Here is a 24,833-nt window from a genome sequence, read left to right on the forward strand (position 1 = left end):
CTCCAATCTGGATACCAATAAAGCAGACACCGGCCAAGAGGGAAAAATCAATGAGCAAAGCGGCCGGCCACTTTGCCCCGGCCTCGCGGAGCACTGCAGAGTCTGAGGCTCCGGAAGGGCGAGCAGAGTGCCCGGGAAGAAAAGGAGAGCGGCGGGCACCGTTAGCTTCTGCTTCGCCACTGGGGGCCGCAGTCACCTTCAGCATCAGGAACTAGGGAGAAACGAACCCCGAGGGTGGATCTGGCCGCTAGGCTCCCTCAAGCTTCAGTTTCTGCTTGCTTTTGCCCCGGCGCAGCAGGCACGACCCTGGGAAGAGCAGGGGCCTTCTCAGGGTTCTGAGGGTGCAGGCACCCACTCTCTAGGCGACTGCAGCCTCTGGCAGGGCACGCCCTCGGTGGTATTGCCGCGCCCCTCCCAGGTCCGCCCCTCCCGCCCCAGGGAGCGCGCACCCGCTGCTGGAGAGTCCTGCCCGCCTCACCTTCCCAGGCGGGAGAAGATGGAGAAGACAAACTGGGTCTCCGGCCATCGGATTCCCGGCCCGAACTGCCCACGGTATCCATGCCCGTGAAGTGGTGGCACTGACCAAGCCTCAGAAACCGAGATTGGGGCAGATCGGAACGCAGAGGCCGCATCCTCCAACCACTGAGAGTCCCAGCATCATGCATGAGGGTACTGCCTGCCGGCTGCCCAGGGAAGTCCGGGCGCGACCTTAGCCTGGGCTTCAGATCCCAACCCCGCGCTCTAAGGGCTGAAGTCGCCCTATGCCAGGGGTGTCGCCCCAAGTGCAGAGATTGGGCTGCTCTGGAGCCTAGGGCTCTTTTGGTTAGGGAACCTTCGAGAAGCACGCGTTGGAAGCTGTGTGGACCACCACCTTAGGGAGCCACGGAAGACGTGCGGAGGGCCAGGAGCCCAGGGCCCGAACAGCTTCAGAGGTAACTTCGGAGAGCGGGAGCCCGAGACCGGTGGGGACCTGAGCGCACGTGTGTGCAAGTGTGTGTATGTGTGTGTGTGTGTGTACAAGGTGTAATCACTGTGTGCCGGCTGCTAGATTCACAGGAGCGCTGTGTAAAGTCCTGAGCTGCTGGCGCTTTTCCCAGGCTCCACTGGGTTCCCGACTGCGAGCCACCTGGGAGCGGGGGTGGGGAGGGGTGGGCTTTTCGCTGATCTAGGTACTCTAGTGGGAAAGGGGTGTGCGTGTGCGCGCGCATGTGGTGTGTATGTGTACGCGTGAGTGCGTGGTATGCATGTGTGTGCGTGCGTGTGGTAGGCGCTAGGCTTGGCCATATCTGGTGGAGGGAAAAGAAGGAAGAGACACAAGGCCAAAGGCTATGTAGTTTTGGGCAAGTTTTCCTGGTTGAGAATTTGTTTCCTGATAAAGAATTCGTTTCAGACAATGGTGCTTTGGGGGTTAAGTAGGTGAGCTGTCTGTGAAAAACCCCGACATATGAGAGGTGCAGAGTAAGGAAGAAAACTGAACAAATCCTAGAAAAACCGACCCGTGCATCCCATTCTTAAATTGAGATTTCCAGTCACGTTGATAGGGAAAAGGGGCTTCTTTCCTTCCGGAGATGGTCAGCTTCACCTGCCAGAAAGCACGAACGCCAGGCCTGGCCGGCAGCAGGGCTTCAGTTCATTCACACACTAGCTCACCGCTCTGCAGCCTTTCCCACCTGCTCTGTCGCCATCCCTGCCAAGTCCAGTACTCTCTGGGGCCACCGAACCAGTAAAGTAATCATTGGTCCTCTCTGCAGGAGGGCAGGGGGAAGGTATTTGAGTAGCTTGCTCAAACAGCGTTCAAGACAGCATTGTTTGTGTGAAGTAGTGGCTGTATTCAAAGGTTGTACGCAAGGCGGCGAGGTGGAGGGGGGTTGTGGTCGGATTGTCTTTTCAGTGGGAATTAAGTAAATGTTTGCCAAGATCCAAAGGAGGAGAGATGTCATCTGTGCTATTAACGACACAGGTCTGTTTTGTAGAACTTACATTTTCTTTTGTGCATGGGGTGATTTAGTTGGGAACTAGTGGGACCATGGCAGCTGCCCTTTTGACCACGATTGGGGGTTTGACTATTTGGCTCTACTATGATGTTATGCAGCATGACCCAAAAGAATTTCCAGGAGTAGTCGAGAGGCAGTGCACTTGACTGGTCTGCCTCACCATCTCCCTGCAAACAAGCTTCCATTACCACTTCTCCTGATGAAGTCTTCCTGCAGGTAGAAGCTAGCCACTTGCTCTGGGTATAGGACCCTTCTGAGATGAGTTCCAAGCTCATTGACAACCTGGGGAGGGGGCCCTTTCAGAGACTGCTCAAAACAGAGTAGTGGGACAGAGTTGGGTGACTCATGTCCAACCCCTTTGAATAAGCTTTCCTTTTGTGTGTCAGAGGATAAGGTGGAATGGGAAAAGCTGGCATGTCTGCGAATCAGCCAGTTTAGAGATTTTCTTAGGTACTGGAGCCTGCAGGGAAAGCCTTAAATGTCTGGCTCGGGAAAGCCTGGTTCTTATTGTATGGGTTAGTGATTTGTATAGATCTGCAACTATGTAAAAATAAATGTCACTTGCCAGGGAAAGAGCAGCTCAAACAGTTCATTTGCATTTCTGCCGAATTTGGTGTGTGAAAGTGTTGCATAGCACTTAATAGTTGGAAGAGAGACAAAGGTTTCATTGTCAGTGCTGTGGTCCTTTGGAATTTTGGATATATAATGTCGTTATTTTCTTGGCCAATACTAGAGGCAAAAATTAATATGTCTTTCCAATATCTAAAATGGCTAATGTTCCCTTTAAATGTTTGTGCCTTTGGCAAGTTGTCTGTTCTGTCTTTGTCCATAGCACACAGAGTGAGTACGAGATTCTTTCTCTTCTTTGCTGTTTTCTCAAGCAAGCTCTTTGGAAACCTTGGACAACAGGATGCAGAAAGCAGGCCTGTGACCATGGCCTGTGCCTGGGGGTGGGGGATGTGGGATGGGAAGGCCAGGAGCAGGAAGGGGAAGGCCCTGCTTGCTGCACCAGTCAAGTGGCAATGCATGCCTTCTCAGTCTAGCTGGGAAAAGGTTCCAGATTCCTCCGTGAATATGGTGCTAATGCTCCCTGATTAGCTTTTCCCGCTGACATTCAAATGTTTGTTTTTGGAGCTTACCCTGCAGGCTCAGTGTAAATGAAAAGGAACAGAAAAAAAGAGGGATATTGAATGTAAGGCAAGCAGAGACAGCTGTATGCTTTTAATTCATTGTTTGATCTTGGTTAATGCTTAACTTTTTGCATGCTTTTGGGCATTTATATATATAATATGTGTATATAGATAGAGTACCAAACCAGATTCTTGAACCATGTCCTTTTTTTTTTTTATCTTTCTTAGAATAGAACCCTTTATGTTAAGCTTACAAAACATTTAAGTGGATGAAACTGATTAAAAATCGGGGGAGGGCCATGGAAGCCTATTCATTCTCAGTGTGGTGTCTGGCTCCCTCTGGAGCACTGAAGGGCTCCTTGGAACTGGAAGGCTTCTCTCAGGAATGTGGCACACCATCTCCTTTGAGCTTTCCAAATGGAATGTTGTGGTCTTCAGTTCAGTGTTGTCAGTGTGCAGTGTACCTTTCGCCTGCCCCGAGTCCTTAACCCAACGACAAGCACATACCTCGATGTGGTATTCATTCTCCACCCCTGGCTCCTGTGAAATCCTTTCTCATTAAGTATTATGGGAGTGGGATGAATTCATAGGATGAATGGGCCATGCAATATAGCTATGGCAGACTGATATAATTTTTTTATTCTTTATTCAAGTTAGAGAATGACCTTCAGAACAGACTGTGGGTTGCATGTGTGTGTGTGTGTGTGTGTGATTTGACACCATCATTCCAGCATGATTTATTGAACATGACCACTGTGTGGTTTTTCTGGTACCCTGAGTATTATTCCATGGCCTCTATTATGAGAGAGCATGGCAGACTTTTCTATAGTCCTGGCAAGGCTTGCCAGTGAGTGATGCACTGCGCTCTGACTTGAGAGTCTTCCTCAGTGATGCCCCCTGTGTCCTTGCTCTCTGTAATTTACTCATGTTTGGTAACTTCAACCCCTGTGGTATGATGGTCACAATGCAGCATCTGAGATAACTCTGAGACTTCCAAAAAAGAACCATTTCAAGTAGTATGCTAACCATTCAGCTTTCTGGGTATCTGAGGAACCCTACAACAAGTAGCAGGGGAAAGAAACCAACATTAAAGGTCGACAAACTTAGAGGGACTGGAGAACTTCAGAATGTCATGGAAGCTTATGTGACCAGTAACATGAGAGGCCACCATCAGAAATGAGGGAAAGGTTGTTGGAGGATTCGTCAGAGCTGTAGAAACTGAACTCTTTTGACTATGTGTGTGGGGAAGTGTGGATCGGTAGGAGGGGTAGAGGAGTACCCCATGCATGTGTGAGCAGTGTGGGTCCAGAGTATGGGTAGGTAATGCCTAGGGGATGGGTAGACAGTGGGTCTGAGGGGATGGGTAGATGGTGTGTGGGTTGTTGGTAGGCAGTGAATGTGGAGGGTTGGGAGAAGTGTAGGGTATAGAATATGGGGAGGTTAGATGTGTAGGATGTGGGTAGGTAGTATTTGTTGTGTTTGTGTAGGTAGTATGCATGAATTGTGGGATGTGTGTAGGTAGTGTGGGTGTGAAGTGTGGGTAAGTGGTATGTGTTCGTATGGTAAGTGGTATGTGGTGGGTATGGGTAGGTGATGTGTATGAGGTGTGGGTAGATGGTTTGGGGCTGGTACTGTGTGTTGGATATGGGCGGTTGGGGCTTTGGGTAGTAGTATATGTGCAGTGTGGGGCTATGGCTGGTGACTAAGTCTTCAACACAAGGTTATGTGGGGAAACCTACCTGAATTATATCAGGAGGCAAACACCTCACTTGGTGCTTTTCCACTTCAGAATGAAAATATTTTTAGGCTCCTTATGTTTATTAATAATAAAATGATCAAACTAATTGCTGCTCTTTTCTGCTTCATTTGTTATGATAACATATGTTCTCCCTTTGCCTTCCTTCCTTTGTAAACCGGCCATTTTTGTTTTGGGTTATTTATTCCTTATTAATTTTTAAGAGCTCTCAATAAGATACAAGAAGCTTCTGCTCCCTGCCTTTTCCAAATTTTATAATGTCTAGAGACATGGTGACCAAGCACTTTTCATTTATCTGAATAAATCTGCCCTTTTCTCACTGATTTGAGAATTTGGGATCTTGTAGAATATTCTTCCAGAATCCCACATTACCTAACCCTTGACTCAGACTTTTGTAGTTTTGTTTCAGTTTGATGTGCAGACCATGAGTAAAGGTGAACTCATTTGTTTAACCGATAGTTTACTGACTATCCCAGTAATACTTAGCCGATTTATTTCTATTGAACAAACCACGGTCTTGTAATTGCCTTGAAATGCTGCCTCTGTCACATGCTGTATCCTGACCTATGCCTCCATCTGCTTCTTGTCATCCTGTTCCACTGATTTATTGAAGTTTTAATATATAGCCACCCAAACTGTTTTTTACTTTGACCAGAATTCTTCTGTATTTATAGTTTACTTTTATTTATTTGTCTGTTTGTGTCTGTGTGAATGGATGCCGCACACTCCAGGAGTCCAGAAGAGGATGTGACAGCATCTGGACCTGGGATTAAAGACAGACATGAGTCCTCAACGTGGGTGCTGGGAAAGGAATTGGGTCCTCCTCTTAGCCAGTGAGCTTCCTCTCCAGCTCTACTGACCAGGATTCTGTTAATTAATAAATTAATTAGCTAGTTATTTTTAAAATGATATTTTCTCATTTTCCATACCTATCCCAGTTCTCACCTTGTCCCTTCCTCCTGCTTCCCCTACCTTCCTCTCACTCCCCTCCCATCCACTCCTCAGAGAAAGTAAGGCTTCCCATGGGGAGTCAGTAATGTCTGACACATCACTTTGAGGCAGAACCAAGGCCCTTCCCCTTTATATCTAGGCTGAACAAAGTATCCCTCCAAAATGAATGGGCACCACAAAGCCTGTTCAAGTGCTAGGGATAAATCCTGGTCCCACTGCTAGTGTCCCTATAGACTGCCCAAGCCACACAACTGTCACCCACATTCAGAGGGCCTAGCTTGCTGACCAGGATTCTTAATTAGTTACCTTGAGCAAATCATTCTTTCCTGTTTCCTCTAACATGAAGAGTTTTCCTCATAAAATAAAGCTAGGAAACTAAACTGGCAAAGCACAAACGGTAGCAAACAAATAAACAATATGTGCGGTTGGTTTTCTTAGTGGCTCTTGCCTTGGTCAAGCCGTCTACGTAAATTAGCACCACGTTTAACATGTCTCAGCCAGAAGGGAGTACATGGGAACTTATCCTTCTAGCGGTATATCTTATCTGTCTATCTATCTATCTATCTATCTATCTATCTATCTATCTATCTATCTATCATCTATCTATCTATCTATCTATCTATCTATCTATCTATCTATCTATTGGCAGGGGCATTATGTAAAGCAGGCTGTTCTGCAACTCACTTAAGCCCACATTGGCCTTGAACTCCTAACCACGTTGCTTTAGTGTCCCAAGTGCACCACCATGCCTGACTTTACTTTTTTTTTAATTTGTGCATATTTTCTAAAAATTAAGACGAGTACATCAGGCAATCATAACAGATGCCCATGCACAGCTGAGATTTCAAAGGTGGTAATGGTTGTCAGCTTTGCTTCAGCGCCTGGCTTTTGTTTGTTTAAGGAAAGGGCTCTTATAGTTTATTTCTTTTTTGTTGTAGTCACCCGCTATTCTTCCCCTTGGTGAGGGAAGAATGGCCATCTCAGATGAGCTGAATATGTGTCATGTGACCCTGGGATTGACCATCACCTACTAAGGAGCCTGGTGAATGCTACGTACTTCCCAGGGCCACATGGGGAGGACCTGGGAGTAGTGCGAACAATGGGCTGTGGGATACAGGGTCTGTGATATCAAAAGGTTCTCACAGGAGGACATGATTGGCCTGCTCACATAATTACACGTGCTGCAAGGAGCCCATCCCTGCTACTGGGAGATGGTGGGAACTGTACATGTCCCCTAATAAGAAAGGTTGTATAAAGGACCTTACTATTGGAGCAGAGTAGGAACTTGTGGCTAAGCTTTCTGAGGCTCTCTTGATTTCACGAAATGTCAAGGTAGCCCATAGCAGAGCCTGAATTTTAAGACTTTTACTACTCTTCTGTCCACGCCGTCCCGAGCCTGTTGTTTTCTTTTCCATGTGTGTTTTTACATATTCTTTTAATATGACACTCCTGCAAGATATTTGGGCTCTGTTTTTGTTACATTGATGGTGTGGTGGAGCCATGTGGAAGTTTATTTTTTGTTGTGTTCTTTATTTTTTCGGGTTTATTCTCAAATTTATTAAAAATATATGGGTTTATATTTTGAGTAATCCCAAGGCAGCCCCTCCACTGCACTAGTCTCTATTAAAAGAATAGTTGGCAACAGTTTTATTTACTTGTGAGTTAATGTTAGTGCTTAAGTTAAATAGATTACCTTAAAAGAAATACCTCTTGTTCTTTAGAGCCCTACCACAAAAATGATTTATTTTAAATTAAGAGCTTTATTCTTAGGTTCAGAGTCTGTTTGTAACATCCTTCTTGTATTTTACTAAGAGTCTAATTTTCTTTCTTTAAGATCTCTCTCTCTCTCTCTCTCTCTCAATGATATAGAAGTCTCAAGATGAGATCGTGAGTTTGGGAATATTTCCTATAATTTTGTGAAATTTACTGCATTAATTTATATGGTTATATTGTTCTGGTGATTTGTTGCATAATTTTTTGTAGCTTTCTGAATCCCAAATTCTTTTTCAAATTTAAAGTCTTCCCTTCTATGTTAATATAATAAAAATAGTTGTAGTGCCTACTTAATATTTGCCAAGTACTGCTACAAAAATAACTCAGTCATTTGAGGTAGGTGCTGTGTCACTCACATTGTTAAAGCTAAGGAGACATGTACAGGGAGACTTGTCAGAGTCACATAGCCAGAGGACAGAATAGCTTAGATGAAAACTTGGGCAGCTTTTTCCAGAGTCTGTGATATTTACCTGCAGTGAATATGAACCACATTTTGATACTTTTGGACTGATATATCTGATTTTCTTTATATTTTTACTATCTATGTGATTGCATTTGTGGCTATATCTCTTTGGCTGCTTTATTTCACTTCTTACAAATACAACTTCAGTCATTGTCTTTTAACAAGTTCATACTCTTTACATTTGTTGTGATATGTATTTAGAAATAATTCTAGCTAGGCAATGGTGGAGAAGGTACCCGAACTGGCATTGCCATTATTCAGATTGAGGATTATCTTAAATATCACCATAAAACCTTTGCCCAGCAACAGATGGAAACAGAGGTAGAGACCCACATCAGAGCACTGGACTGAGCTCCCAGGTCTAGTTGAAGAGTAGAAGGAATGAGAATATGAGCAAAGAGGTCAAGACCATGAGGGGTTCATCCACTGAAGCAGTTTACCTGAGCTAATGGGAGCTCACCAACTCCAGCCAGACTGGGAAGGAACAAGCATAGGACCAAACTAGTCCCTCTGAATGTGGTTGACAGTTGTATGGCCGGGGCCGACTGAGGGGCCACTGGCAGTGGCACTGGGATTTGTCTCTGTTGCATATACTGGCTTTTTGGGATCCTATTCTCTTTGGATGTATACCTTACTTAGCCTAGATGTAGTGGGGAGGGTATTGGACCTTCCACAGAGTAAGGGTGCCTTGCCTTCTTTTAGGATTGGAGGCGGGGCTGGGTAGGAGGGTGTACGGAGGGAATGGGAGGAGGGGAGAGAGTGGGAATTCGAATTGGTATTCTTTTTTAAAATCTAATAAAAAATAAATTAAAAGAAAGAAAGAAATATTTCTATCTTTGGTGACGACCCTAGTTATCATCATAGAACCTTCATCCAGAAGGAAGCAGATGCAGAGATCCACAGCTAAGCCCTGGGCCAAGCTCCGGAAGTCCAGTCGAAGAGAGGCAGGAGAGATTATATGAGCAAGTGGGTTCAAGATCTTGACAGGGAAACCCACAGAGACAGCTGACCTGAGTTTGTGGAAGCTCATGAACTCTAGACAAACAGCTAGGGCCCCTGCACGGAACTGACCTAGACCCTCTGCATGTGGGTCACAGTTGTGTAGCTTGCTCTTTTTGTGGGGCCCCTAGCAGTGGGACCAGGACCTGTTCCTGGCACATGAGATGGCTTTTTGGAACACATTCCCTATAGTGGGATGCCTTGCTCAGTCTGATGCAAGAAAGAGGAGCTTGGTCCTGCTTCAACTTGATATGTCAGGCTTTGTTGACTCCCTGTGGGAGGCCTTACCCTTTCTGAAGGGTGGATCGTGGTGGGGGCAAGTGGGGTGGAGTAGTGTTAAGAAAGGAGGTGGGGGGGAAGGGAAGAGGAGAGTAGAGAGGGGGAAACTGTGGTTGTTATGTAAAATAAATTTAAAAATTAAAAAATAGAAATATTCATATGGAACAGAAAAAAAAGAAATAATTTTGTCATCTGGATCAGAAGCCCTATATTAAATAGTTTATTTCTGCTTTGTAAATGACTACCTGTAATGTTTTCTAATAGATTTTAGCTTATCATCCAGACTACCTTGGCTTATCTTTCCTACTCCGAATAACAAAGAAAGTCCCAAGAAATTTAAACTCTCATCCAGCCCTTTTCCATTTTGCCTGTAAAGTTAGCCATCCATTATTTTGTACATTTGTACAGTATCACAATATGTTTGTTTTACTTATCTGAATTCAGTTTCTTTCTGAGGAATGTGAATGATAAATTATGAGATTTTTAAAATTTTTCATTCCTAAATAATAGTTTCTTCTAATAGAATTATAAACATTTTAATTTTTATTTAGCATCTTAAGCATTTTATTTTAGCTTGTTGCCCTTTATTTTTACTCTTAAAAACTAAGAACTTTAGAATTCAATTTCTTAAGTTAAGGTTTTCTTTTTGTGTCTGACGTACTTGAGTTTCAATATGATGTGTTTGGGTATCTAAGCATAAACACCTTTTGATGTCTTCTTCCCTCCTTGAAAGCTTGTGCTGTAAATTCTGGAACTTATCTAGACATTATAATTTTTCTGCTATTCTACTTTTTTTCCTAGATTTTCTATTAGACCATCTGAAACTTCCCCTTCTCTGAGTAGGTCTTAAGCCCCAATTTCACACTCTTCTTTCTGTTTCTTCTTGTCCTGCCTCTGGTATATGCTCCTAGATCATTCAGGTCACTACTTTTCACTTCACTTAAGTGGCATTTTACTGAATTAGTTCATTGTTTTGTAAGGAGTGATTGTGTTTCTACATGTAGTATTGAAATAGTATAATGTTCTCAGTGTTGTAGTTAGACTGCCTATTCTATATATGTATATATAAATACATTGGTGATGTATTTATATCTTTTAAAACTGTGCTTCCCCTTTGTGAAATTCTTGGACTTAAAATATTGCTAGCTGTTTTATGTCTTTTGACTCATTGTTGAACCCCCCTTTTCGTTTTGCTTTTTGAGACAGGTTTTTTTTTTTTTTTTTTTTTTTTTTTTTTTTTTTTTTTTTTTTTTGTAGCTTTGAAGCCTGTCCTGGAACTAGCTCTTGTAGACCAGGTCTTGAACTAACAGAGATCTGCCTACCCCTGCCTTCAAAGTGCTGGAATTAAAGGTGTGTGTCACCACTGTCTGGCCTAACCATTTTTTCTTTTGTGTTTAATTTGTAAAATTATGACTCTTATTTCTTCTCTAAGACAGTGATCCTGCACAAAAACCCATAACTGTCCAAGGCAGTCTTAAACGTGCTCCCACTGCTGTTAGGAAGACTGTCAACATAAAATAGGTTTTGATTTCTTAGATTAAGCATTTTTGTACGCTGGAGCATCAACTTTAGATGTAAAAGTCTTCAAAATGTTTACATTGTTATATACACACACATATGTAAGGTATATATCACATATATCTCTCTATATATACATATATATCTTAGAAACATAAAACAAAGTCTACATCTTAAAGACTTTTGGGTCTGGATACAGAACCTAGGCAGAGGGTGACAAATGTCTTTATTTCCTGTTTTGGCTAACAGATACCTTCATCCCCTTTCCTTCTGTAATTTGGGTTAGATAGAAAACAGTTCAATGCATACTCCAAGTTCCTACTCTCTGCCCTCCACTTCTCCCAGTAAGAATTCCTTATCCTCCAGGACAGCCTAAGTACTTCCCTGCGTCCTGTGATTTCCAGCTTTATCTCTGGTTCTGAGCATTTGTCTTGCCCTCTTGCAAGTTTAGCATTGCATGTTAAAAACAAAAGAGAATGCTTTCAAGAATCTCTAGGATATCAGATATCATGTTAAGAACGCACCTTCCCTTCAGATCTGGGGATAGCTTTATCACTTTGAATTCTAAACTAAGGGCTTGAAGCCTAGGCCAGGCTTCTCAGAGACACACTAGACCAACGGTATCACAGTTCCCTTCCCATTTCCTTAATACCCTCTTCATCAGATCTGTATGGAAAAACCTAGCCTCTCTTTCCTTTGATTTGAAATTTAAATCAAGGGAAACATGAAGAATGAAGAAGCTCCAGATCACAAATTTTAGATCTCTAGACTGAGACTTTTCTTTTATAGTCCTGAACCCACATTTTCATTAAATCACTAGAACAACGATCAACCTGGAAAAAAGAAAGAAACAAGCAAACAAGATGCCAGGATTTCCAGCAATGCTGCTGCTGAAGTCTCCCGAGGTGTGCTTTTTATGCCTGTGAGTGAAGTGAGAACATTGTGGCTAGTTCATTTTGTATTTTGAAAAGTATATGGGAGTGCTTTAATAGAAATACTTTACAGCTGACTTTTGCTAATCCAGTTCAAGGCTTATGCTAGCCACTCGTATCAGATTTATGAGTTGCTAGTGACAGAGGGGTGGTTAAGCCTTTAGGAGTGAGTCAGAATGATATATCCAGAGATGTCACACAGCACTCCCAAGACTGTTAGAGCAATCTCTCTTCTGCTCTATTTTGATTAAAATCCAATGTCAACAGTGTGAACACTTATGTCTTGGGTGGAGAAGGGCAGACATTCTCTTTAGCTTTGTAGGCTGCACACTAGCCTTTATCACTGCTAGACTGTGGCTTAAGAAGTAACAAGACACCACAGTGTAATGGAGGTGGGCTGGGAGAAAAGTCAGGCATCTGGTTCCTGCCCTTTCCAAAGTCACAGACTGTTCTATAGTAAGAATAGCCATGGATCAGGATTCAGAAGAGTCTGGAATTCTCCCCTTGTCCAGACACATCAGAGCTCTGAAAGGTAGAAAAGAATATACATCTGAGTATGTGGATCCCAATCTGGGTATCCCGTATGTGGGGTGGTCAGCTTCACCCCACTGCTGCCCCCACACCAACTACCTATGACCCCATCACAACTCTTGTTTCCTGTGACCTCCTTTGTTGCAGTCAGTATTCTGCCTGTCTTAGGGAACTGTTCTCCTGTCACAGAGTACCTAAAACTGGGTAACTTAGAGAGAAAGTTAATTTATCATTTATGGCCCTGGAAGCTAGGTGGTCCATAGAAAGGCAGCAGCTTCTAATGTCTGGCGAACGCTTTCTTGCCACATCCTCAGCCTAGCAAAAGGTGGAAGAGCAAGCATGTGCCAGGCTGTATGAAATGTCTCTCTAAAGAACCCTAATCCAATGTATTAGGCACTGTATGACTTAATCATTTCTTAAAAGTCAAACTCTTGATTGTACCTGAATTTTGGAGACATCTTTCCAAAGCACAGAGTACCCTAACTAATTCCCATCTGTTTGTCTGTTCCTCCCTTCTCTCTTCATCCTGACCAAGCCTATAGACTCCACTCTGTTGTCCTGCACCTTTTGGCTATCTGACCTTCGCCTGGAGCACTTTTTGTCCCTTCCCCCCTAAACTCAAAACACTCATCTCTAGTTTTCACCCGAAATAATTACACAGAAACTGTATTCATTTAAACACTGCCTGGCCCATTAGTTCTAGCCTCTTATTGGCTAATTCTCACATCTTGATCAACCCATTTCTAATAATCTGTGTAGAGCCACGAGGTGGTACCTTACCGGGAAAGATCCTAACCTACATCCATCTCAGGTCAGAGAATCATGACGTCTGCCTAACTCTCCTTTCTTCCTCTCAGAATTCTGTTCTGTCTACTCCACCCACCTGAGGGCTGGCCTATCAAAAGGCCAAGGCTGTTTCTTTATTAACCAATGAAAGTAACACATAGACAGATGACCCTCCTACACCATTTTAGGCCACTGGAGATAGTATCTCCTCTACAAAATTGTCTTCCCTTCACCCCCTTTACTGTATTCCATCTTGCCACTGACTGAGACACCTTGATTAAGCTCTCCTGATCCTTGGCATTCACCACTGGCATGTTGTATGGAAAAATAGGATAGGTGTCAAGAGTATTGGCTACCAGGACCAGATTTCCCACTACTTCCACATGTGGCTTTGAAAGGTTTAGCTCACCATCTGGGCTCCAAATTCCATATCTGTAAAATGAGGAACTTTGTTGGTGATTACTGTAGTCCCAACCAGCACTGATCCTAAAGACCATTTTCCTCATGGAGACCATGGGCACCAGAAAGAGATGGTGTTAGCTTTTCCACCCGATCCTTGCCTAGTGTTGTACACATGCTGGGCACTACAGAAATATTTTTGTGGTTTTGTGTGTAATATACATTCATGTGGAGACCCAGGAGCTACAAAAATTGTCGACTGCTCTTTACCTTACTTTTTGAAATAGGGACTCTCAGTGAATTTGGAGCTCACATCTTTGGTGAGACAGACTGGCCAGCCCCAGGAATCTACCTGTCTCTGCTTCCTTAGCAGTGGGATGATGGACATATAGCTCTGTGCCTGTCACTGAAAAACTGTGGGTTCTGGAGATTGAGCCTGGCTCTGCATGTTTATGCTATAAGTGCTTTATCAATTGTGCCATTCTCCAGCCCCAGAAAAAGGAACTATAGAGATGAATGATTGCAGATGAGAGACCAGTGCCTGGGGTGGGTACAGAGTAGCAATGATCAGGGAGAAGTCTGGCTTGGGAGTCACATGGCTTGAGAATTGAGAAGACATTTCCATTGACTCTGAGTGGAAACTTCACCTTTGGTTCTCAGAACTTCCCTAAGGAATGAGTTTATGATCTTCCTTCCTATTTAATAAGAGTTGAATAATGAGTCCCACAGCCAGCTTGTTATTTTCTCTCTGAGGAGAAGTGTAATCTAGGCAGAGGCAGTAACTCATGGGACTAATGAAGGTCCCTGGAAGTGTGTGATTGAGGATGGAGTTTTCTACAGTGGGAAATTAGAAGACTTTAAAGAACTTGGAAATGAAAAAAAATAGGGAGGCCCAAATTGTGCTGCAGGCAAGCTGTCTTTCTCTTTATACAGAATGGAGTCAATTTTCAAACTTGATGCCACATGGTAGCTACATCAGTCTACTCAGGAGAGTCCTCTTCCCTCTACTTCATTGCATATGGACATATTTGCTCCCTTTAATACAAGGTTGAGTCTGGCAAGTGGCAAAAGGCTTTGGGCCACTCGTTCATTATTGGACATCAGGCAACTTGGGCATTTTCTCGGGTTAGCGTGGTACTTGTTAGTCAGTTCCTTTGTTTCCTTCTCTGTAACTGAGGATGCTCTTCCTACTCCGTAGAGTTGTTTCTGTGGTACATAGCCTGTCTGAGGCTTCACAGTGCACACTGGCTCCTGTTATTACCCAAAGAGCCTGGGCGTTCATGGTCAGCACATTTCCACTTCACTCCTGCTGCTCTCCGGGTATCTGGGAGTTACGTAGCCAACCTTACAGCTTCTCTAATGTTGGATCATCCCAAAGTCTGTGCACCTGTTTCCATCCCTAGGCTTCTAGTGCCAGTTGTGTGTGGTGTATGTGTTCATGTGGGTACATGCACATGGGTTCTACTTTGCTTTCTGTTGCTGTGATAAAATATCACAACCAAAAGCAACTCAGTGAGGAAAGCATTTATTTCCTCTTACAGCATAGTCCAGCATGAGAGGGAGTCAGGGAAATAGTTTGAGGAGGGAACCTGGCAGTGGGAACTGAAGCAGAGGTCACGGAGGAATGTTGTTTATGACTCTAGTTTGTGTCAAGGTGACATAAAACGAACCACAAAATACGTAGATACACATTGCTGGCATCGGGCGATCTCTATTATCTCTCCACCTTATTTTTTGAGATGGGGTCTCTCCCTGAACCTTGAGCTCACTGACTGGTCTAGGCTGGCTGGCCAATGAGCTCCAGGGATCTGTTCATCTCCTGCTTCCTAACTCCAGTGCTTGGGATGCAGTTGTATACTGCAGTACCTGGCTTTTTTGTGTGGATATTAGAGATCCAAACTCAGATGGTTATGTTTTCTCAGCAAACAGTTTACTACTGAGATATCTCCCTAGCCCACTGTGGTTAGTTTTAATGATAATAATAATAATATAATTAAATAATGCAGCTTTACCCATAGCATTTATCCTTCCATCAGGAGACGATGAGTCTTAGTTTTGTAAATAGATTTTTGCAAATAGATATTTCAGGAATATATTTCTGCCAAATAAAGCAACAGTGAGGACTGAGAAGGCCTATCTGGGTAGTCATATCTTGGGGCTTTCCTGGGAGGTACATGGTGGACATGGAGTAAGCTCAGCTCAGCAGTCCTGGATTTGGGTCTTATCGCTCTCAGTTGCCACAGTCCTTTAAGTTCCCTGGTCCCATTTCCTCATCTGTCAGAGAGCAATTGTGAAAGCAAAAGAGGTTTTTTTAAGGTGGTTATAGGGATTAAAGTAAAAAATTGCTATGAATGCGATTTGTGCCACCAAATCCATAAAATACGACATGCATTTGGTGCACGCTATTCTCTAAATTACATTCATTTGTCCTATGCTCTGATAGCTACACCCATTTATTTACTTCAAGACCAAGCGTGACAGGTTGTCCTCGCCTCTAGCAAGCTAGAACATCCTGACACAGAATGTTTTCATCCGAGGGAAGCGAGGGCTGGGGCAGGGCAGAGGCACTGTGTGGGCGAAGTCTGTCTCCTGGTGGCTTGTTCCTTCCCGGCAGGAACAGAACCTGCTAAACTTTATTTCCTTTTACTATGAGAAGTAAGGGCTAGCCACAAGTCTCCAGACATTTATGGCAGGGACCATACTAAGATTTAGAAAAGCCTATTAGGACCAGCTGCCCTCAGGATGGAAAAAGAGCCTGCAGCCTTCCACTATTGAAATATTGTCCGAGGAAATTAATTGGTTTTGTGGAGAATGAGCTAGACCTTTCAGGACTGTGCCAATTTAAAAATCAATGGCAATTAAAATATGTCTAGTGTTCTGGAGACAGAGTTAGGCTGGACTGGAGCTCACTATGTAGACCAGGATGGCCTGGAACTAGCAGCAATCCTCCTGCTTCTGCCTGGTGGGTGCTGCGATCACACGGGGCAGTAGGTGGTACAGAAAGGGCTTCAGTGGGCCTCTTCAAAGCATCATGTGCACAGGAGAACACACAGTGGGTGAGACTATGTATTTTAAATTTCAGAAGCGGTGGTGCCTACGCTAATCCATGTGAAGTTTTCTTATAGAAATCCTATTTGATTTTTAATTTTTTTTATTTCAGTTTAGTTCATGCTGGGATTCTTTCCCATTTCTCCTCCCTCTCCAGTTGAATTTAATGCGCTGATGACAGGCATCCACGGGGTGGCTGCATGTGGTGAGGAGGGTCTCCATCTGTCAGTGGACCCTTGGGTGGGAAGGCTGGAACTTTCTCCCCCCCTCTCGGGAAACCACTGATGTGGCCTGTGGCTGGTTTGAGAAGCCCGGTTCACTCAGGATCTACTCGAGGTCTCTTACAGGGCAGCTATCAAGGTGGGGAGAAAAAGGCAGCTATCAGGGTGGGGAGAAAAAAATGGGACAGTCCACACTAATGCAACCATTACAAACACAGCAGAAACAACAGATAATAAGCAAAGAATATGCTCAACAAAATGCCAGCAAAGAATGCCTTGTCCTGCAGACTGTCTAGAATGGCCTTTCTGGCCTCCCTGGCCTCCCTAGCAATTGACATCAGATGCTGAGGCTCAGGGGTGGCTTTTCCCTCAGGGGAAGTTTGCAGGCCATTTTTGCTTGGCATTTAGGGCTAGAGACAAGCTCCAGCGTGTGGCTGGCTGAAAGATGCTCTCTTCGCACAGCCTGCAGAGGGACTGCAGCGGCTCCTGTCCAGGGAGTCCTCTGCAGGCTTGGCTGGCCAAAGCCAGATTTATGGTTATTATTGTTTGATGATTGCATAGTATTTGCTCATTGTAGGAACTTTAGAAAAGATAAAAAATTATTAAGAAAAATAAAAGTCTATAAAATAAAAACAGTATTAGGGAGTTTATGGGAGAAGAAAGGGGAAACATTCTAGATTTTTATATAGGCATTGGTTATATAGTTATATGGTTTATATAAACATTGGTTACTACATAGGCATATATATATTTGCCAAAACCAGACAAGGTACTGTTAATGTTTGTGTCCTTCATTGTATGCAAAGTTTATAGAAAAATCAAAATCAAAATAACCATTGGACTTGCAAAAGTGATGTGCATTATAAATTACTTAGGGGTAAGTGCATAGATGCTTTCAAGTTACTTTAAAGTGTATAAAAATCAGGTGGCTTGATTATGGATAGATATGTTATCAACCAAATATAGTAAACCATTAATGGTAAGATCCAGATGGTGGATACATGAGTGTTTGTGATAATATTCCTTCAACTTTGCTATAGCTCTGAAAATTTGCATGATAAAATATGGAGCTAAAGAGAGTACTGTTTCAGAGAGCAATCCATATTTAAAACTCAAACTTAACTACTATTTACATTTGAGTACACATCATCTTCTTTCATTTTGGTTTTTAGGAATACATGATTGCACATCATGAAGGTCTTACTCTATGCAGATTTCATTTCATATTTTTTACTCAGTAGTGTATCTTACTTTTATCATAAAAGTTTTGGATAATTTTTAAGTTAAAGCATCCTTTATATGCAGTACAATTCACACTTTCAAGTGTATAATTCTATGCACTTGATGGATGTATTTTGCAAACACAACTACAAGATATAGACTATTGATCTAGATGATTTCCCCATGCTCCCCACTACTGATGTATATTTCAGAGTGGAAATAAAATAGAATCATATAGTACAATGTGTAGTCTTTTGACTCTGGCTTCTTTTTCTCATGCTTTATTCGCATTGCACATCCTAGCAGTTTGTTCTTTTTCTAAACTAATAACGTTGCATTATAAGAATGTACATTTATGAAGTTTTATGTCCAGGAAAGCTCGTTTTGTATTATAACTTGTTTTATTTATGTATTTCTTATGACTTCTTTGCTATTATGAATATCTTGTAGGGAAGATCGTTGTGTCTAATTTTCATTGGTTCTTTGAAGTAGATTCCTAGGAAAGGAATTGCTAAATCAAATGTAAGATTTTAAAGCCCTGAGACATTTTTAGTCATTAAAATGTTTTTCTTGTTTTTTTTTTTAATTTTTGTTTGTTTGTTTTTGTGTTTTTTTTTTTTTAATGGCGCAGAAAAGTCTGGACTCAGAACTCTCCCACTGTTTCTAACTGTCTCTCCTGCTTTCTCTTCTGCTGTCGTTACTATAGAACTGACTGATATTCCAGTGTAGTCAGTGCGCTTGCAAATTCTAAATCATGGAGACCAATCAGGAAGTGTCTCTCTTTTTGGTGAAGATCTTAGAAGAACTGGACAGTAAGCAAAATACTGTTTCCTATCAAGAACTGTGCAAGTCACTATGTGCTCAGTTTGATCTGTCGCAGCTTGCCAAACTGAGAAGCGTGCTTTTCTACACCGCGTGTCTCGACCCCAACTTTCCAGCCACCTTATTCAAAGACAAGATGAAATGCTCTGTAAACAATCAGCAGTCAAAGAAGATCATGGTGGCAGCAGATATCGTGACCATCTTCAACCTGATTCAAATGAATGGCGGCACAGCCAAGGAGAAGCTACCCACAAGTTGCCCCAAGGTACGCAAGAAGGAGGCATCCTTTGAATCTTGCAGGTCGGACACCGAGGTGTGCAATCCGACAGTCTGTGAGCCTATGAACTGTGAGCTAGGTGAGAGGCCCTTCAGCCGAGGCTACCCCACCAGGCAATCGTCCAAATGCCGGAAGAGGGACTGTAAGGAATGTCCACAGTTTGTCCCTGCCTCTGAGCCCAACTTCCTCTTGGGTGTCAGCAAAGAGGTGAAAAACCGGGCAGCATCTCTGGATAGGCTACAAGCCCTCTCCCCGTATTCTGTGGCCAGCCCCCAGCCTTGTGAGATGCAGAGGACCTATTTCCCCATGAATATCGAGAATGAGTCCATTTCAGATCAGGACTCGCTGTCCATCAGCCAAGGCATCAAGGAGACCTTCATCTCCAGCGAGGAACCATTTGTGGTTCAGTCCTGTGTTCAGAAAAGGAACATCTTCAAAGAAGAGTTCCACAATCTCATGACTGTATCCCCCAGTTTTGTGGGTCCCACTAACAAAGCTGAGGGGGATCGTGGGGAGACCCAGAGTCAGAAGGAGCTCCACAAGCCACCCTTCTTTAACCACAGCTTTGAGATGCCTTACCACAATCAGTACCTGAATCCAGTGTACTCCCCAATTCCTGACAAAAGGCGGGCAAAGCACGAAAGCTTAGATGACCTTCAAGCCTCTACCTATTTTGGACCCACCCCAGTAATGGGAACACAAGATGCTAGGCGCTGTCCAGGAAGGTCCAGCAAACAGACTCCATGGCCCGCCAAAAGCTGGAGCCTAAACACGGAGGAAGTGCCTGACTTTGAACGGTCCTTTTTCAATAGAAATCCCTCTGAGGAGAAGCTACGCTATCCAAATTCTGGCAGCCAGACCCCCAACTTCTCAGGCCCAGATAGGCATCCAACTTACCTGGTGCCAAAGGATCAACAGAAAGTTCTCCCTGCTGGCTATGCAGTGAAACCGAATGGACTCAAATCTAAAGAAATCTCATCCCCTGTTGACCTGGAGAAGCACGAAGCAGCCAAAAAGTTTAAAGAGAAGAGCATCAGCTGCACCAGTGGGCAGCACAGCTCAGACACCAGCAGTGTGGGTACCCAGACGGAGCAGCATGTGCTGGAGGCCCCAAAATGTAAGGACTTGTGTACTCTGGGCCAGGCCAAATACAGTGACAGACATACCATGAAACACTCGGATGACGACTCGGAAATTGTCAGCGACGACATCAGTGACATTTTCCGGTTTCTTGATGACATGAGCATCAATGGCTCCACAGGAGTGATACAGTCATCCTGCTACAATAGCACCGGCTCCTTGTCTCAGCTTCACAAGTCAGACTGTGACAGTTCCCCAGAGCATAACCTCGCCAAAATCACCAGTGGAGCCTCCAGCAGCAAGGGAGACAAGTGTAACCGGCCTGAAAATGTCCACCATTCTGAAGAAGAGTTGAAGACCAGTGTATGCAAACTGGTTCTCAGGATTGGTGAGATCGAGCGGAAGCTGGAATCGCTGTCAGGGGTCCGTGAGGAAATCTCCCAGGTCCTTGGAAAGCTCAATAAACTGGATCAGAAAATACAGCAGCCGGAGAAAGTGAACGTGCAGATTGACTTGAATTCCTTGACCAGTGAGGCACCTTCTGATGACAGTGCCTCTCCGAGGGTCTTCCGTGCACACAGTGGCTCCCACGGGCCCAAACTGGAGAACAGCCCCGACTGGTGCTGCTCCGACGCCAGCGGAAGCAACAGTGAAAGCCTGCGAGTCAAGGCCTTAAAGAAAAGCCTCTTTACCAGGCCATCTTCCAGGTCCCTGACTGAGGAGAACAGTGCCACAGAGTCCAAAATTGCCAGCATCTCCAACTCCCCCAGAGACTGGCGAACCATCACTTACACCAACCGCATGAGCCTCAACGAAGAGGAGATCAAAGATGCGGGCCCGAGGGATAACAAAGACTGGCATCGGAAATCTAAGGAGGTAATGGAAATTTAAGTTCTCGTGATTGGTCTCAGCATTGCCACAGCCTCAGACATTCCATGCTGGTAGCTGTGCATTGCTGGTTCCCCTTCCAGAACTGGCAGGCTCTGCGCATTAGAACAGAGAGGGCAACATGGGCAGGCTGTTTGTCCTGCCAAGGTGCCAGTCAGTTGAGTGGAGCTCCCGCTGTCCTCCTGCCAACAGTAAACAGGGCGGTTAGGATGTTGGACAGGTGGTGTGAGAAGGATTTCACGAAAGGGGGAGTGCATCAAGGCGGGCAAGCCTCACCAAGGTTATCTTCCCGTCCTTGCTGAAGTCGTGGGATCTGCACCAGGCAAGCAAGGGAAGAGGCTTGCCAGTGTCCTTGTTGCTGGGTCTCTTGTATGGATTTGGTTGCATGCATGATGCTACTTTTGAAAACATGAGTCTTTTCACTGTAAGATAAATAGTTGGCTACAAAGAATAAGGAAACAACGTCATTGTTCCACCATGGAAAAACAGCCAATCAAAAACAGTCTTTTTCTCCTCTTTAGTTGTCTCTTCTTCATACGTAATAGGTGTTCCACACTTCTCATGTGAGTGTTATTTTTGACCATTTGTCACAGTCCTTCCCCCCGACCAACACTGGAATCCATGTAGGCATGTGTTCAAATGCTTCCCTTTTCTCTATTGCAGTGAAGGGACCTGTTCCAGGAGGCGTGCATTTGATCCCTCACTCTAGATGGGTTCCAGTGTCTATGCCAGACTAAGGCACTCTCATTGTGCAGCTTGTCTTCATGACATTCTCTGCTTCTATGAGGCCATGACCTTCCCTCCCGGGGACTCTGAGGGCTGGACTGTCAGGGGAGGGAGTAGTAGGAAGGGCTTCAAGGGTGCTGAGCCGAAGAAGAGGTGAGGTATGGTTTTCCCAAGTGATGTCAAGAAGGACAAATTTGCAAAAAATGGCCATGAAGTCAAGATCCAGAATGAGGGGAAAGAAAATTGAAGGGACATTTTTTTTCCCTAATCCCCAAAGAGCCCCTTGTGTCCCATGGTGCTCTTTTCCCTAAACTGCTTGCTTTGGACACAAGGTTGAAGCTAGATTTCTGGAGCTCAGGTTCCTATATAACATTAAAAAATGATGGTCATTAGAGGACTTACATGGTTAGGTCCTTCGTAGTATTACCAATCCAAAGTGAATGAGCCTGACCTCCAATCTGTAAAGTGCCAATACTTTACCAAACCACCAGGACTAGTTGCAACCTTAGATACAATCTACTTGGAAAGCCCCACATTAAACTGCTACTGTTTGAAGTAAGCCCTCTGAACTGTGTGGCTATTTTCACTGTGACTTTTCTTCTTGGCATTTGTCACTTCTTGCTAATGATCCTGGTTGGGTTAACCAGCTTTGGTTACTGTTCCAGCTTTGGTCCAGTGTCAGAAATTGCTGAAAGCCAGATCCTCCAAATGTCTTGTCACCATGCCTAGGTCAAAAATCCTCTTGTCTAAGATTAGATATTCTATTATTTTGTAGCTAGTGTTTCTTCTTTGTTACTGCTTTGGGGAATGGCCACCACCCCAGCAGTTGTCCCAGCTGACGAGCTCCCCAGGAACTATGGCTCACACATGCCCACTTTAGCTTCAGCTTCCATATATTTACTTTTTGTGATGTCTCTTTCATCTTTGCCTTGTTTGACCTTTGGTATCCTCTATTCCAGCTTTCACATCCTACATGGGGCCTAGGGACCCACCCCTCCACGTCCTACCTTATCTCATGGGCTACTTCTGTATTTGTTGCTCTAAAATTGCCATCTACAGGTGTGCAGTGTCTCTTGTTTCAAAATCCCCTGCAGATCTTCTTCGCTTTAGCAAAAAGTCTCCAAGTTCTTACCCAGGCTTTTGTATTTTTTTCTTAGGTGTGTGTGTGTCTCTGTGTGTTCATGCACATGTGGAGGTCAGAGGACAAAATGTAAGAATTGATTCTTTTTGCCTACCATGTTAGGTCCTAGGGATCAAACTTCAGACATCAGGCTTGGTTGGCAAATGCCTTTACCCACTGAGCCTGAATTTCACATACTTCTTTCTAATCAAACTGCTGTATTTTATCCCAAAGCCTGTTCTGACTTGATGAGTACACTTGTATTTCCTCAAGAATGCCATGGTTATCCACTCAGTCACCTAATTAGCAAATACATTAGTAATTATTTATTATTTATTCATGATTATTATTGAGCTCTACATTTTTCTCTGCTACCTTCCTTGCTTCTCGCCTTCCCTTTAACCCTTCCCCAAGGTCCCCATGCTCCCATGCTCAGGAGATCTTGTCTTTTTCTACTTCCCATGTGATTAGGTCTATGCCAGACCTTGTCATATGATCAGACATAATTCATACATCAAGATTGTCTGACACGTTTTCTCTGTGCTTAGAATAAGATGAGAATGACTGATGCTGATGTGTGCATTATCAGGCCTCTGGGTTCTGCGCACCCCTCAAGGCCTCCTCGTTCACACCTCTCTTGACATGTCTACAGGGATTGCTGCCCATTTCTTACCTCTAGCTTTCAGTTCTTTTTGTTCAGATGTACTGGGCAAAAACATTTACTGAAACATAGATTATGTATATACATACTGACTACTCTTGTCAGGGTTTCTGTCCTGCCCGGTTCTGGAAATCATTAAGTCCCAAAGAAATCACCCAGAGGTATATATTAGTTATAAACTGATTGGACCATTAGCTCAGGCTTCTTATTAACTCTTATAATTTATATTCACCCATTATTCTTGTCTGTGTTAGCCACATGGCTTAGTACCTTTTTTAGTGAGGCAGTCACCTCTTGCTTCTTCTGTGGATGGGTCACAACGACTGAGGACCAAGCTTTCTTCTTCCCAGAATTCTCTGTTCTCATTGACCCGCCTCTACTTCCTGTCTGATTGTCCTGCCTATACTTCCTGCCTGGCTACTGGCCAATCAGCATTTATTTAAAATATAATTGATAGAATATAGGTCATTGTCCCACACCAGACTACCATCTTAGAGTATAAACTCATCTGTAGTAGGAACAAGCCTGGGCCTCAATGAGATGTTCTTAGAAGTATGAAATGGTTCAAACCCTGGGTCTGTGAAGCATATGGTCTCCCTCTTAGCCTCTCTCACCTGATCTTGCACATCCACAGTGGGGAGAATTTCAGTTGTGATGTTGAAATGTTAATGAGAAGATGCTATGAAGTGCTGCAGCCTAGCACCAGGCAGAGAGGTGGATAGACAGCCAGCCCAATGGCTACCACAAGGTTATCGTCATGGGGATTTCTGCCATCCCCTGCTTTGTGCAAGATCTGCTTACATTAGGACTGGGGAATAAGACATGAGCAGAATAAATAAAGCCAATGGAGCCTCTTAGAAAATTAGTGGCCTTGAAGAGTTAGAAAACAAGAAGGAAGCCCATGTTGCTTGATTTACTCTTCCATGTCGGTAGCCTCCAAGGTTTTGAATATCTGAGCAACATCACTTCTGGGCATGAGCCAGTGGATCAGGTGTGCTGGTATATGCTTTTAGCCCACATTCAGGTGTATGATACGCACCACTCACAGCCACCCACATGTGCTCATCATGTGTTCGCTTGTCACATGACCTCCCCTCACACTCTTCTTTTCCTTTTTCCGTTATTTCATATTGAATGCTTTGCTTTCTTTCTCATACCTTAGGGCCATATCATTGGTTTCTATCCTTTAGACAAATCCTGATGGAGTGTCCTATTTATTAGTACCATTTTTGCTGGGGCCATGATTAAAGGACAAACA

The 24,833-nt window shown here is 43.9% G+C and overlaps 1 protein-coding gene across 2 annotated transcripts in view; it reads left to right on the forward strand.

The window, feature by feature from the left end:
* Positions 1–315: 315 nt before the first annotated feature.
* Minar1 (membrane integral NOTCH2 associated receptor 1) overlaps positions 316–24,833 on the forward strand; it is a 31,487-nt gene continuing 6,969 nt past the window's right edge. For both annotated transcript variants that reach the window (XR_007594458.1, XM_050157358.1), the window contains exons 1-2: positions 316–932; positions 18,708–21,056. Coding sequence is in view for 1 of the 2 variants with exons in the window: in XM_050157358.1 (XP_050013315.1) it covers positions 18,756–21,056 (2,301 nt within the window). In the remaining variant the exon portion in view is untranslated. The remainder of the gene's footprint in view (positions 933–18,707; positions 21,057–24,833) is intronic.

The sequence above is a fragment of the Alexandromys fortis genome, unplaced genomic scaffold, assembly GCF_014885135.2.
Source record: "Alexandromys fortis isolate MF-2015 unplaced genomic scaffold, M_Fortis_MF-2015_v1.1 scaffold_85, whole genome shotgun sequence".
Taxonomy (NCBI): domain Eukaryota; kingdom Metazoa; phylum Chordata; class Mammalia; order Rodentia; family Cricetidae; genus Alexandromys; species Alexandromys fortis.